This window comes from Harmonia axyridis, chromosome 2 (assembly GCF_914767665.1).
Source record: "Harmonia axyridis chromosome 2, icHarAxyr1.1, whole genome shotgun sequence".
NCBI lineage: Eukaryota > Metazoa > Arthropoda > Insecta > Coleoptera > Coccinellidae > Harmonia > Harmonia axyridis.
In genome coordinates, this window is record NC_059502.1 from 19,757,506 (window position 1) to 19,772,250 (window position 14,745).

The following is a 14,745-nucleotide window of genomic DNA, read 5'->3' on the forward strand; positions in this document are numbered from 1 at the left end:
CTAGAGATATTTCAGTTTTTCAAATACTGTTGTAATAAACCCCATCTTTTTCAGGATATAGTGTCAATGGAAGAGCGGCTTTCCACTGACTATCATGTTATAAAAATGATGGTAATGATAATATTGTGGGTTGCGACCCGTCTCACTAGTAACAGGTCTTCTTGTGTTTTATTTTCCTATAAAGGATGTGATAAAGGTTGAAAAAGAAAAATATTTTAATATTTATAATAGAAGAAAATTCCTTGAGTCGACACATTTTCATTCCCGTTTCTAACGACTACCTTGAGTCCCCGATCGATACTGCCTTATTTTCGATTCCTTTTCCATAACAATTATTTGCCCAGAAGAGTTATTCCGTTGGAAAAAATTAGATCATCATAACTGCGTATTTGAACCTTGAAGGACAAATTTGAAAAGCGTATTAACCACTTAATTTATGTAGCATTAATGATCAATATATTTAACGTCCGAAACAAAGAAACTGCTGAAAGATCTAGTTATGAGCTACCAATAATTCGAACCTCTCACACTACGCGTAGAATTTGGTTCGACTTGATTTTGAAGGTTTTCCCAATTTCCGATTTATTATATTACTCCCACCTCCAAAAAAGTTTTGGCATCGATTGCCATAACTTTTTCCCTGCTATGACCTTCACTAGTTCAGTAGTGCCTCTTCTCCACTCTCCAGTAATGACATCACTTCACGATATTGAACAGTTCATAGTCCATCATCTCCTTTGATCATGCCTTACAACTTCCTTTGAATATTTCTAACTGATATAGTAATGAGCGAAATACTGAAAAAAAAAATGCGAAAATTCCGCGGTTTTTAGGCTCTCAAATCTGAAGCACAACCTAGAAATCGTCGCAAACTCAGATATTCAGGACCCCCAAAAGGGCTTAAAACGATTTCCAGCTCTTAAGCAATTCTTAGGGGCTAGAGCACTAATTTGCCGAACTCTTCGACGTATTTGAAATGATTAGAATGGGAGAAAGTTAAAATAAACATCTCCATTTGAAAAAATATTTTATTTATATTTTCATTATTTCATATGGGTACCTCAGATTCTTTTCGATTATAAAATATTATTCTTATTGATTCTTAAGTGTTTTCCTGAAATACGATTGTGAAATATCGAAAAACCTCAAAATCAACCTGTTTTAGAGGTTGTTTTTTTGAATACGAATAAAAATACAATTGGCACTGACAAAAGGTAGCTACTCGAGAGACGTACCTCATATAAAATATTATGACAGTTCAATTCGCTTCCATTGGGAAGTAACATTCTCAAGCATATTTGTTTGTGCTTCTTGGTTCCTCTTCTTTATCTTCAAATTGAAGTCTAAAAATTTCAGCTTCGGTCACCTGAGGATTTAGAGCAATTGATTATTATCTTCTATCTTTTGATAAAAAAAAAAATGAATGTATGTTAGTACTTTATGCTTTATTACACTATTCTTCCGATCGTCATGAAATTTTGGGAAGTTAGCGAGTAACTCCCGCAAATCGCAAATGTTTCTAATTCCAAGTATATACAATACCAGAAAGTAAAACTTATTTGAAGGAATCTGAAACTCGTGAATTCTTTATTTCGTCACGTTAAGCTTTACGTATTGAATGAGGTCATTTGGGACAGTTGGAAATATTAAATATTTTAATTTTCAGTACACTCAATATTCCGAAATATTAATCGCTTAGACAAAAATTCCTCCATATGGTATACCGATGGCTCAAAATCAGAAAGAGGCACAGGTATTGGGGTATATGTGCCGAATCGACTGAAATAATGAAAAATATAGGTTCTAATTTGAAAATCTTGAGTTTTGATGAATTTGAGTTGTCCAAGTTCATGATCCTCTTATAAACACCCTGTACATTTTTGGTCCAAGCCAAAAACAGTCTTATAATACTACGTATTTGCGTAAACGAAACAAAACAAATTTTTTTCGAAAAAGGCTTTTTCTGCTGAAATATTCAAAAAAATGTGAGTCCTCATCGCCACCTTTTTTTTCATAAGAATCCCAATAACTCATGAACCGTTGAATTTTTACCCAAGGTATGGCATATTGCCGAAATTGCCATCAAAAAAGCTATCTAATGATGCAATAATATACTGGGTGTGCCAATTGAAATAAGGAAGTAGTAGTCTGTTTCCGGTATAACCGGAAGTTGTAGAGATCTGAAAATATTTTAGGGAGAAAGATCATTGTCTCAAACCCCAATATGCAAATTTTCAGCTCAAAATTATGATTAGTTTTCCAGAAACGTCTAATAGGCCATCGAGTTTGGGACACCCGATATACAGGGTGTCCCAACGAAGATTTGACCCCACATCAGAAACGAAGAATTTTCGAAGGCTTAAAAAAAACGGTCAACTTCTGTTTTTGAATGTTCATCATGAGTTTGTTAAGAAAAAACACCCTCTTAAACATTTTTTGAATAGGGAAAAGATGTCGATTGCCGAGTGTTAGTTAATTTGATAGTAATTTATGTTTTGTACAAAACCCAGTTCAAATTTTCAAAATCGGTTCAATATTCACGATGTAATGTAATATTGAAATTACCGTCAAAAGGTGTTGTTGAACGAACAGTTGAACCGCCCAAAGTCAAGAACCTTGGGGTTGGGACAGTCTGTATAAGCAAATGAGAATCTCGTGGATTAGAGATATTAGAGTAGAGGTACTTCAACCTTTGTCAATATTTCGATAAAAGGACTCGATTTAAATGAACGGATATAATCATTTCAACGCAGTAACGCACGATGATTAATCTAGTACTTATAGTAGGTACCAAACAAAACCGAATGAACTTCATTATGAACAAATGGATCTATCTCAACTCACCTCATATCGAGGAGGAATGTTGATGTCACTATTGTTGTAATTTGTCCAATCGTTTCGCTGTTCTTCATTCCTCAAGCCTTCTGCTGAACACAGTTTGCAATTTTGTTTCCTCCTTATCAGCGTGTTCAATTCCAAACGTTCCTTCGACAAGGCTATCTGTTCTTCGCTCACCTTTTTTTCTCTGCTGGAAAGCTGGAGCAGTTGATCTTGTAAAATCCTCATCTTTTCGTTACATTTGGCTTCGGTCATCTTAGCATCCTTCAGAGCTCTTTCGCCATTTTTATACTTTTGTTCAGAAACATATATCAACTCCGACAGTTCTTCTTCTTTAGAAACCAATTTCCTTTCTTTGTCCTGTTCGAAAACAAGAAAAAAGTTGGTATTGAAATGATGAATTTTTATGGAAATTCGATTTGAATTTTATTGGGATGATTTAAAAAATGCCAACTGATTTTTTCTATCAGCATCTGTTCTTGAGATACAGGTTAATGAATTCATTATTATTGGGTGCTCTTTTCTCTATGTCCCTTTCATATATGAATAAAAAAACTCCAATTCCTAAGCAGAGGCGTACCCAGACATGAGCCTTGGGGGAGATAAAGAAAAAAAAATTCAAATTTTCCTCCTTTTAAAGAAGTTTTCCAAAGAAATTTGCTTACTCATAATGAGATTTTGATATACAGGGTGGCCATTTGAAAACGAAACAGACGAGATTACAGACGAAATAAAGTTTTTCGATAGAAATGCTCGGACAGGTCGATTTCTGTTTCGAGGGGGACAACTTAAGATGTAGGTTACGGACGCATAGCGCTTCAACCCTTGCTGCTACAACCCCCACCCCCAATTTTTGAATAGGGAAGATGGGGTGAGTGATACCTCCTTTGAAAGGTATTTTTATACTGATTTCAGCACAGTAATTGTTTTTTCATTTTATGCATTAGTTCTCGAAATATTCTTAACTAAGTATTTGAAAATGAAGTGGTGTTTTCATGGCACTTGTAGTGTTTTGTGAAAAATCGACATTTCGAGCTTCAAAACAACCATGACTGTGGCTTCCTTCTTAACTAACTAACGCATGAATATTTCGAGAACTAATGCATAAAATGAAAAAACAATTACTGTGCTGAAATCAGTATAAAAATACCTTTAAATTGAGGTATCACTCACCCCATCTTCCCTGTTCAAAAATTGGGGGTGGGGGTTGTAGCAGCAAGGGTTGAAGCGCTATGCGTCCGTAACCTACATCTTAAGTTGTCCCCCTCGAAACAGAAATCGACCTGTCCGAGCATTTCTATCGAAAAACTTTATTTCGTCTGTAATTTCGTCTGTTTCGTTTTCAAATGGCCACCTAACGTTGATACATATAATGGATATTCATCCTGGGGGGGGATATATCCCCCTTATCCCCCCCTTGGGTACGCCACTGTTCCTAAGGGACCACTCACGACCCAATACGAATACTCAATGAAATTTATTCAGAATCAGAAAAGTAACTAGAACGCGAAATTTTGAGAAAAAGAGCAAGAGCAAAACGTACCTATCCTTTATTTGGCAAAACTGGACTCGTTTATAATACCATCCTACTACCCACACTAAAATCCATATTAAATTTTATTGAAATCAAATTGTAGAAATAAAGGCTGTCACAAGGAATTGTGCAGACATACAAAAATCCAAAGTTGTTCAGAAAGATTGCGTGGGAACATTAAAAAAAAAAGGAACTAAAATGTTTTAATTTCAAAAGTGATCGCGATGCTTCTTCCTACACCTTCGATTCACATATCGGAAGCAACTCACTTTAATAACTCTCTTCAATGATTCAAACTCTAATATCCTCCTCTGTAGAGTGTCCCTTTCTCTGTCTGTCATTTCGGCAGCATCTTTGGCCACCTGAATGGCGGCCTCGAGCTCAGCCTTCGCTTTCTGAGTATCGAACTGAACGTTAAGTTTACTGGTGGTTGTCAGTCGTGCTTTTTCAGCTGAAATACTCAATTTCTCCTCTGTCAGTTGAATCATCATCTTTTCTTGTTCTGCCAGTAGCGACTCCTTCAATGTCTGAAATTTCAAAGTTACGAAAAAGAGTGCAATTAAACAAAAGATGAAGGCATTGTTTATATAACATGTTACACCAGCCCTATTAGTTAATACTAACAGCTTAGACAATATACAGGGTGTTCCAAATCAAGTCGGCACCATTGCCAACTCCGTTATTATTGATGCTACAATTTCGGTTAAATGGGAAAACTGGTAGCATTTTTAGTGGCCTTCTCGATGCCGAAAACAAAAAAAAATGGATAGTTGTGTTGTCATAATATTTCATAAAATGATTTTTTTTTCAATGGAAAACCCTATATTTTTTCATGCATTTCGATTCGTAATAACTTTCTCAACAACAAAGCTCATATCACCTTTCTTCTTAAAGTGGAAAATGAGCGAATTATTTGGAAATATTTATTTCTTCACTATAGTACAAAAAATTTCTTTGTTTTGGCGAATAAAACCTCATGATTGTCCAAACACTAATTTTTTGTACTTACTACTTATACTAATGAAAATATTTTGTTACTAATAGCAAAATAAGACAGTAAAAAGAAAAAATTGCGCTGGGATGTGAAGTCATGAAACCCGTGATCATCATGTCGCACCACTCAATTGACACCATTTAGCTATTAAAAGCTAATACACAAAACGATAATTTCCATCTTAAAGCCATTTCGCTAGTCGCATTCATTTTGTGAATCAATAGTTCAATAGAAGGGCCCAAGTATGTGTTCAGCAAGAAGGCGGAGTTTTTGAACATTCACTCGATATTTTATAGCGCTTTATATTTGTTTGTTATAAACGTTTCCTATTAGTATTTATCTTATTTTCACCTTTACGAAAAAAAGTTAAATGAGCTTTGTTGTTGAGAATGTTAATACGAAACGAAATGCATGAAAAAATATAGGGTGTTCCATTGACAAAAATATCATTTTAGAAATATTATGACAACGCGACTGTCAATTTTTTTGTGTTTAGCATCGAGAAGGCCACTAAAAATGCTACCAGTTTGCCCATTTAACCGACATCGTAGCGTCAATAATAACGGAGTGCCGACTTAATTTGGAACACTCTGTATATCGATTATACGAACCTCTTCACTCGGTCCCGACGTAGTTCACGAAACTCCACTCGAGCTGCGCTCTCGTGATGTTTCGCGAACTACGTCTCGTGACTCGGTGTATAATCGAATATTGTCTATGCTCTTGTGATATAACTGATTAAAGTGTGGTTACTACAATTTCATTATAATAATATGATTAAGATGTCTAAAAACATGGTGAATGCACTCGTCAAATTTTGAATGCAATGACATTCGACCAAATTGAAAATATTAGTTTTAGTTCGTGGCGGCGCCGCAATGTCATACTTGTCATTTCGATCTTTTTTTCGTTTTTCGTCAAAAGATTGGATACATTAATTAAAACCTGATACTGACCAATCAAAAGCGACGTGTAACGAGTATGATCGTGCAAAGTCGTGAAACAAAACACGAAACGTTTACTGGAATGAATTCAAATATTTGTAATAGAGAGAGTTTATTGGTATTTCAATTACAAGAATTACTTCCATAGATCATAACTATAATGAAAGATATACATATAGGTATATAATGGCACAAAACTTGTAGATAATAAATAACAAGAATATTAATTTGTTGATAGCGCTACCTACAGTTGACATAACGAAGCTTAACTAATATTCTCAAAATTGGCAAAACAAAAGCTAATCAGTTCATACACCTGGTTTTTAGACATCTTAAATATGATCACTGTGAACTCAAAAACTTCATGATCTTTTACCTTCACTTGTTCTCTCTCCCTTTCAATGGAAGCCCTGGAAAATTCCATTTCCCTATCGAATGCTGCCGATCTCGATGCTAAAGTTGACACAGCTTGTTGCATAGCCCAACGCTCCTCCCTAGTTGTCTGATTGAGTTCAGCAATTTTCGTTTCCAAACTTCGTACCAATCCTAACAGATGTGTTCTTTCTGTTTCTGCGGATTCCCTGCACTTTTCCAAGGTGGTTCTCATCACTGAAATGAAAAAAAAAATAAATAAGAAAAGCATTTTCTCTAATTCTGTGGTTATTCCGTTCATTCTTCCACATCTTGTAGAACAAAATCGTGCGAGAATATATCAGAAACGCACAGTTTTCATGGTTATATTTTATTATTATATGTTGGTACTACGAACATTCCGTCACGGCTTTATCTGTCAATTCATCAATTTGCCTTAAAGAAATCAGTTCTGCCAACCAACATTTTTCAATGTAAAAATCACTAAATGATATTTATGGAAATATTTAATAAATTTCGATAAAAATGAAATGAATTAGAGAAAATAATATATAATACTCGTACAGAAGGCTCATTCTACCACTCGTTCCTTCAAAAACTCGCCACTTCGTGGCTCGTTTTTGAATTTTGAACTCGTGGAAGAATATCAATGCCTTCTGCACTTGTATTATAAATAACTATTATATTTCTTGTGGAAATAAGGAAACATACTCTCGATCTCTTTCTCCTTGGCCTTGAACGCTTCTTCTCTCGCACTGTTAATAACGCTATACTGCGTCTCAACTTGACCACTAACATTTTGCAATATCTGACTGTTGTTCTGTAACAAATGAATATTAGCGTCCAGCATCCTTCCAAAATCTCCGGATTCCTTAATCACTGAAGATTCCAGTCTCTTCGATTCCTTCAAATTCTCGATTAAAATATTCTGTTCGTATTTCATCTCGTCCATCACTCGTAAATGGTTGTCTCGAATGAGTTTGAATTCTTCAACATGTTGCTTCTCTACGTCCTCAAACTTCTTTTTCATAGCTTGCATTTCTTTTTCGTAGTTTTCCTTTAATGTATTTAGGTTCACTTCATTTCTTGAGATGACTGCTTCTAATTCTGACTTCAGTCTGGATTCTACTTGTTGCGAAGAATCCTCCAGGACGGATATTTGTTTTCTGGAAGACATCTATATTTAAAAAAAAATCCAGAAAACTACTGACTTGATGTCAGGAGCTTTTAAAAGCGAAATTTCAAATCGGCACTGAAATATTAGGTTTTTTGTTGAACAAAGAATTGTGTTCAGTGTTCTATCTATTTATTTTATTCAAATTTTCAGGAAATGAAATGATTTATATCATATCATCTACTCACTTATAAGATTCCTCCAAAATGAATAGTTCCTCATGATGTCGCTGTTTCAAATTGTTGATCAGATTTTCATTAGCCTTCAAGTACTCTTCTTCCGCAATTTCTCTAGTCTTATCAGTGCCTTCCTTCAATTGGGAAACACTTCCGTCCGTCCTCGGTTGGGTAAGAAGAAGTTGAATGTGGTTATTAATCCTTTCTTGCTGCATTTTCAGTCCATTCTCCATAGCTTGTTGTTTGGCGAATTGTCTCTCCAGCAGGGCGCTGAACTGATTATCTTGTTTCATCAGGATCTCTTGTTGTTGACGCTGTATCTCCATAAGACTGTCCTCGTATTTCTTCATTTGAAGGGCTATCAGAATTTGGGATTCTTGTTGCTGGAGGGACACTGCTGCACTCTGGAATTCGATCTGCGACTTGGCGAACTTCTCGTGCGTTAACAAGGCGTTTGATAATGGAGTTTGGAAGCCTGATGTCTCAAAGTTGGTCTGATCCGATTCAACTGTTTTTTCTGCGGTCTTGCCAATATTACCAACTGTTTCAGTCCTGTCGCTCATTGTTATATCGGATTTCGATTTGGTGTACGAAGACGCTGTCCAGTCATTTTCAGATGTTTTTGGTTTTGATGAGAGTCCCAGCCAATCAGGTGTTCCTAAATAGAAAATTATATGTAGGTTCGTGAATTAGGTTACGTTCTTATTATGCGAAGTTCTCGGCGAGTGGAATAAAACTAACCAAATAACGTAAAAACGTTATTTGGTAGAGCCTGTTGATCCAATCTTGCAAAGTAGGTAGTAGCAATAGATAGAGCTTGGTAAACACTTTTAGGATGAAAACATTTTTTTGTCCGGTTTCAATATTTCCGATTGCGAAATGCATTTCAGACTTTTCTGAATAACTGAATGATTTTGTGGATACCTGTTGGTTAGTGTTCGCAAAATGTTTGTAACAGCATCAATTTCCACAAATTTCATCTGATTTCTTTGGCATGGATAATTTCAGATATGGGGTGCTTGATGTTGAGCATGCGCACATGTGAAATAACCTTCATATATCATATGTTTGTTCTATTGATTCGTTTCTGATGAAATTTGATATGAATATTCGGATGGGATGGTAAGTACCACTTTCATAGGAATTTGAACTTTTTTGGTCTTGTTCATGCGCAAACGTGAAATTCCTGGGACTCCATTATTTCGAGTTCAGCTTTTTCGAATATTCGATGCGCGTTGCTCATGCATCAATCATAACTTCCCGGGATATACTACTGTTGCAAGACCAAAAATAATATGGGTGCAGATTTTTTAGCAGTGAATCACGAGAAATCCTAATATGACATCGTTATTTATTTTTCTCATTTAAAATGAAAAAATCTTCACTAACCACCGGTCAAAATGAATAGTATTGTCTTTGCTTGGCCGAAAGATGGCGTCGTGGGCTGCGCATCTGAGGCAAAGTTACCATGCTCCGCTATAAAGATGGAAGGTGTATTTGGCAGGGATCATTGAGTGGCAAAATGACGATTCCATCAGTGAGTACCTCTACTTTTATAGACTTTCGCTGGTCTATTTGAAGAAACGCTAGTTGCAGCGATTGATGATTGCCAGCAATCATCACAATAGCGATGGTCAGATGGCCCTGCTTTTTTATCAAATATTTATTTACATCCTGTTTCACCCGACTATTATGTTTTGTCCAACTTTGACCTCCATTATTTTTAGAAACCAAACATGAGAACTACAACTGGTATTTTTGCAGAAAAATAACATTCATTATTATTTTTTGTAAAGGGATATGCCAATGAAATGATAAATGCATGATAGCTAAGAAGAAGAAAAGTATGAGATAATATACTCAGTGACATAAGGAATAATAGAGGATTATTTAATAACTACTATTTACCTTGGGGTTCAAGGAGATTCGGGACACTTCTGGTGTCTCCGAATTGACTTTTTGTTGAGGACACTGTATCAATGTCTTTGGTGTCTCCTGAAGAAAACGAACGAGTTCTAGCCTGTTTACCATCGGTTGCACTCACATGACTATGTGGTTCCTCGTTTGTTTGTTCAGAAAATAAACCCAACGGATCTACCAAACCTGAAGTGACTCGTTTTCTCCTTCCTTCTCTCGGAAAACTTAATAATTCAGTATTATTGGCAGTTGCAGAAGCTGCATAACCTTCACCGATACTTTTGGCAGCCGTGATACCTACTTTTGGCGCATTTTCATTGGATTTTTCTCTAGTATTACTTTTCAAGATACTTTCAAGTAAGTCAGTTTTCTTATCTTTCGTTTCTTGTGCTAAAGAGCTATCCGTTCTTTTAGTTTTATCCGATTTTTCGTTGAATCCTAAGGTACCCAAAATATCATCATCTTCGAAGCTTATCTTCTTTGTAGTTTTCTTTGTTCTTGTTAATGAATCTCTTCTTTCCGTTTCTATATTATCCTTTTTGTCGAGACCAAGCCAGTCAATTTTTCCTTTGGAATCCTGATGCATACTGGTCTTGGTTGATGTTGGAAGGCCAGTCAAATCATCTTGGTTAGATTCTTTTTTTATTTCGGTTTGTCTTTGTCTAGCTGGAGCGGAAGATTTTGTCGTACGTTTAGGTTCATCAAAAAAACTGTCATCACTGCCATCCGATAAGATATCCCCTAGTACATCGTAATCTCCAAAGTCCATGCTTATGTTACTTCCTTCAAATATTATTTACATCCAGTATATCATAATAATGTTTGATCCTACAACGACCTTTCAATTGGTTTCCTATAGTTACTTCTTCTACGATTTGAATTTTTAACCCCAGTTGCAATACCGATGACAAAGTTCATCAAATATATCATTATGTTTTGTTTAACTTCACTCAGCACTATCACAGACAATAACCATTTTCCTCAATTCGCAATTAAATTCTAAAAACTCTGAAGAATTTCTGCTGTAATCTTAGTTTGTTTACCCGATGTGAATTACTGTTTGTATTGTTTCCGTTTCTAGGACGACGAAATATGATTCAACAAGTTGGGAAAGAAAGTTGAGGATATTGAAAGAAAATTCAAAGAGGAACTTAAAGTAGCCCTTGGAACCAGCAACTGATCTTGGTTTATCCTAGGAACCGTTGTGATTTTATAGGCATTTCAAATGATGATCGCAGTAACAAATGGGCGAAAATGAAAACTTCTCTCTGGACCAACAAATTGTTTATATTATTTCATTTTCAAAAAGTTGTCAACGAATATATATTACATATTTTTAAAACTCATAATAGTGTAAGAATAAAATTAGTGAAACCATTCATAAATAAAACCTCGAGATATTAATTTTATTCTATGCGCAATGTTGTCAACCTCATAACCTCCTTATTTGCCCAACAAAAACTACTACTATTTATTAATTGTAATTATTTTATTTTATTTTTGATATAATTCGAAACATGGAGGATCATACAACCGATGAGGAAAAATTTCATTCAGACAACTCAATCAAATCGAATTTCTTTCAATATTACAAGAACAATTCTAAGACTTCAAATCTCACTTTACAACAGAGAAGAGAAACTTTCCTGAATGCACATAAAGAGTAAGCATCAACAACTAAATTATAATAAATAAAATAATAATTAATTAGTTGGACTGAGGTCTATGATCATTTGCCTAGCAATTGATAACTAATTTTAAATATTCAGGAAACACAGTTCAGCCTTTGATGAACGTCGTGATTTGTCTGAGCTTTTTGAAGAATATGATTGTACAAGTGATGAAACAGAAGGCGAGTTAATGGAGGTGGAAAAATCCCCTCGACGTAAAAAAATTAGATTCCGTGTTTCAATGTCGGAATGGTTTACACAAATACCAGATGATTTATCAGATAAATGGTTAGTTAAGTTTTGTCCAGTTGGTAAAAGACGTCTTATAATATCGAACATGGTAATTAATAATTATTTTTACTGTAATTTTTGATTTTGGAAGGTAAATTGTTACCAACAATTAGTTTAAAATATCTTTCACTGCTTTACCCTTTTTTTCTCAAGTAACTTTCATACTTGTGTGTTACAAATTTATACAATAGTGAAAATGTTCTAGGGCAAAACGAAATGTTTTAATAAATTTGGTCAAAAGTTATTTCACTTCATATCAAGTTTACCAGGAGGTAGTCGGAAATATACAAAAAAGGGAGGATTGTCAGTGTTAGATTGTATTTTCAATGAAAAAACTAACACTTTTTTCATTTTGGACATGCTCGTGTGGAATTCTGTTTCATTTTTAGACTGTGAGGTAAGATTGTATACACATATTTAAATAGATAGATAGATAACTTCTTTATTGATGCTATCAAATGGTCAGTAAAGTGTAAGTTGGGAATTCTCTGTAAGGGTGTTTTATATTTAAATATTAATTCAATAAAAAGATATCAATGTTTATGTTTAATGAACTATTATTATTATTATATGAGAAGAGCTTCTCTAGTCTGTTCATTAAAACAGATCAATAAATCTACTATCAACTTAATTTTAAATAGGAAATTGGGGTTTAGAGAACATTGACAGCTAAAAAATTCTGAATCATTAATTCTTTATTGGTCTGTATTACCTTTGCATATTTGATGCTTCATAAAAAAGTAGAAATTCCGTCAAATGTTCCTTCAATAGTGAAAAGTTGAAAATTACATGTCTAAATACCGTATTGAAGTGAACATTCTTGATTGAGGAATAGTCATAAGTAAACAGCATTTTTCATTTCCTTTATATTTTGATTTGATTTTTAGGCTGAACTGAGGCACTGTTGGATGAGATCCAGGTTTTTAGAAAATCCTGAAGAATTCACACCTTATGGTAAAAATTCTTATACATTCAAATTTTTATCAGAGTATCCTGCTGATATAGAGACTATACGATCGGAAATGTGGCTGTATGAAACTAAGAATGAAGTCATTTGTGATGGATTAATTTTTTATCACAGAGAATCTCCATATATATCAGGTTTGAATCCTTTGATTACATGGTTGAAACCTTTTATGTTACCTGAAGTATTGAATATTGACGTTCCACAAGAATATGACAAGAAACGGCCATCTAATTACATTAATTTAAAATCATATTTGATGAATATTAGTGAGAAACGTAAAAGGAGATCACAAATGGAATTGGTAAGTAGTAATTCCTACTTCATTTGAATAAAATCACTATGAGCTACTCAATTTAATGGTTCATTTATGAGGAATCAAATAACATGTAACAATTTACAAGTATAAGTTTATGTAGCCAAACCAATTAACAAAAAGATGCTGATCAACTTTCAACATGAAAGCAATTTTTTTATTGTGTGCAACATTGTTTGCAGATAACGCCTGGAGACGAAACAAAATTGTATACAAATATTAATTACAGCTGTGGTAGTACATTATTATATCAATGTTTGTATCTATCATGTTCATTTTATTATCATTACTTTGAATGACATGAAATTGCGTTACTCTTATTTGGTCTGCACAAATTGTGTCATTTTGGCTATTTGTAACATGTTAAGTGTTAATTGATACTGCATAAACACACCCTTAGAGTTGATAGAAATCGAGGAAAGATAAAAATGGAAATATCATTATACCCCGTCTCCACTAGTTTGACTATAAGAAAACACTTTAAGATGTTGAATTGCAATAGGGCTTCCTCCCTTGAAATTAGTGGCATGGGCCTTTTATTTTATCTAAATGACCGTAGGAGGTTTGCCATTTGCCAGGAGATTTATTTGATGAAATATGAAGTTCTTTCCCATTTCATACTTTGTAACGAAAGGGGACTGTACTGCCGCCCCTGTCAATGGCCACGCCAAGAACGACCCTATGTACACTTAGCTGCTAATTTTTGTATAACGAATGTAACACCGAAACTATAATTCAAAAATAAAATTTTAAAAGGTTTTTCTAACCTAACCATCAAATATCCATAAGTGATTTTGGAATCTATGCTGCTGTTGAATAAAAAAAAAATTCAAATATATTTTGGCAGTGTACTTGAGTATATGATAGTAATTGGTCTTTTTTCAGATGGAGACTGAGGAGAGTCCAAGGAATTAGGAAGACTTAATACAAAATTTGATTGTATCTTTGAGTTATTATTACAACTAGGGGATTATGTATAGTTTATTTCCTGAGGTTGACTAGTTAAAAACCCAGGACTGAGGCCAAGGGAAATGTATTTATATTTTTTTTTCTGATTGAATATTGACGAACAGATGAATTTTTCAAACAACCAACTTTAGTGAAACACATGTCCTGTAACACGTTTAGATTATCCAAACACGACTATTCAGCAATCTCACTCATCAGAATCTTTTCAAAGGTATTTTTGCAGACAAGCTGAAGAGTATACTTTATATTTGGATAAGCTACAAAGAACCTGAAGTTACGGTTTCCTAGGACACTGTCCATCGTCATGTTTCGTATTTAAAATAATCATTTTTTCTTCTTTTTGTTGTTGACTTGTCCTATTCATATTTGTGTCTTAAAGATTAATAAAAATTCTATTCTAATGTGAATACATATCTTTTGGTTGTCTATATATCTCAGAATGTAACTAGCTAATCTCAGGAAAAGTACTCTGAATATTCCCTTAATTGCAATAATAGCTATTGTATATATTATGTATTCTATATTGTTATGTATATTTTAATGAAATAAAAAACATAATGAGAACACTTTATATATTTATATCGAG

General features: G+C 34.2%; 2 protein-coding genes across 2 annotated transcripts; one reads left to right on the top strand and one right to left on the bottom strand.

Moving 5' to 3' along the window:
- Positions 1-1,036: 1,036 nt before the first annotated feature.
- Positions 1,037-11,238, bottom strand: LOC123672122 (inner centromere protein A). The gene is made up of 7 exons (XM_045606112.1): positions 9,941-11,238; positions 8,045-8,690; positions 7,394-7,848; positions 6,687-6,919; positions 4,642-4,899; positions 2,845-3,198; positions 1,037-1,366 (listed from the first exon to the last, which is right to left on the bottom strand). Exons 1-7 carry the CDS (start codon positions 10,716-10,718, stop codon positions 1,289-1,291), a joined length of 2,802 nt encoding a protein of 933 aa, XP_045462068.1. The 5' UTR covers positions 10,719-11,238; the 3' UTR covers positions 1,037-1,288.
- A 124-nt stretch (positions 11,239-11,362) lies between these two features.
- On the top strand, positions 11,363-14,725 carry LOC123672123 (snurportin-1). Its single transcript, XM_045606113.1, has 5 exons — positions 11,363-11,612; positions 11,719-11,959; positions 12,116-12,307; positions 12,798-13,178; positions 14,076-14,725. Exons 1-5 carry the CDS (start codon positions 11,467-11,469, stop codon positions 14,103-14,105), a joined length of 990 nt encoding a protein of 329 aa, XP_045462069.1. The 5' UTR covers positions 11,363-11,466; the 3' UTR covers positions 14,106-14,725.
- The last annotated feature ends 20 nt before the right edge of the window (positions 14,726-14,745 follow it).

Excerpts from the sequence above, each read along its gene's own strand:
- LOC123672122 (XM_045606112.1), bottom strand. The coding sequence starts at position 10,718 with ATGGACTTTGGAGATTACGATGTACTAGGGGATATCTTATCGGATGGC. Across the intron at positions 3,199-4,641 it reads CATTGAAGAGAGTTATTAAA|GACAAAGAAAGGAAATTGGT; the intron begins GTGAGTTGCTTC and ends GTTTTCGAACAG. Across the intron at positions 1,367-2,844 it reads ACATTCCTCCTCGATATGAG|GTGACCGAAGCTGAAATTTT; the intron begins GTGAGTTGAGAT and ends CTAAATCCTCAG.
- LOC123672123 (XM_045606113.1), top strand. The coding sequence starts at position 11,467 with ATGGAGGATCATACAACCGATGAGGAAAAATTTCATTCAGACAACTCA. Across the intron at positions 11,613-11,718 it reads TTCCTGAATGCACATAAAGA|GAAACACAGTTCAGCCTTTG; the intron begins GTAAGCATCAAC and ends TTAAATATTCAG. Across the intron at positions 11,960-12,115 it reads GTCTTATAATATCGAACATG|GGCAAAACGAAATGTTTTAA; the intron begins GTAATTAATAAT and ends AAAATGTTCTAG.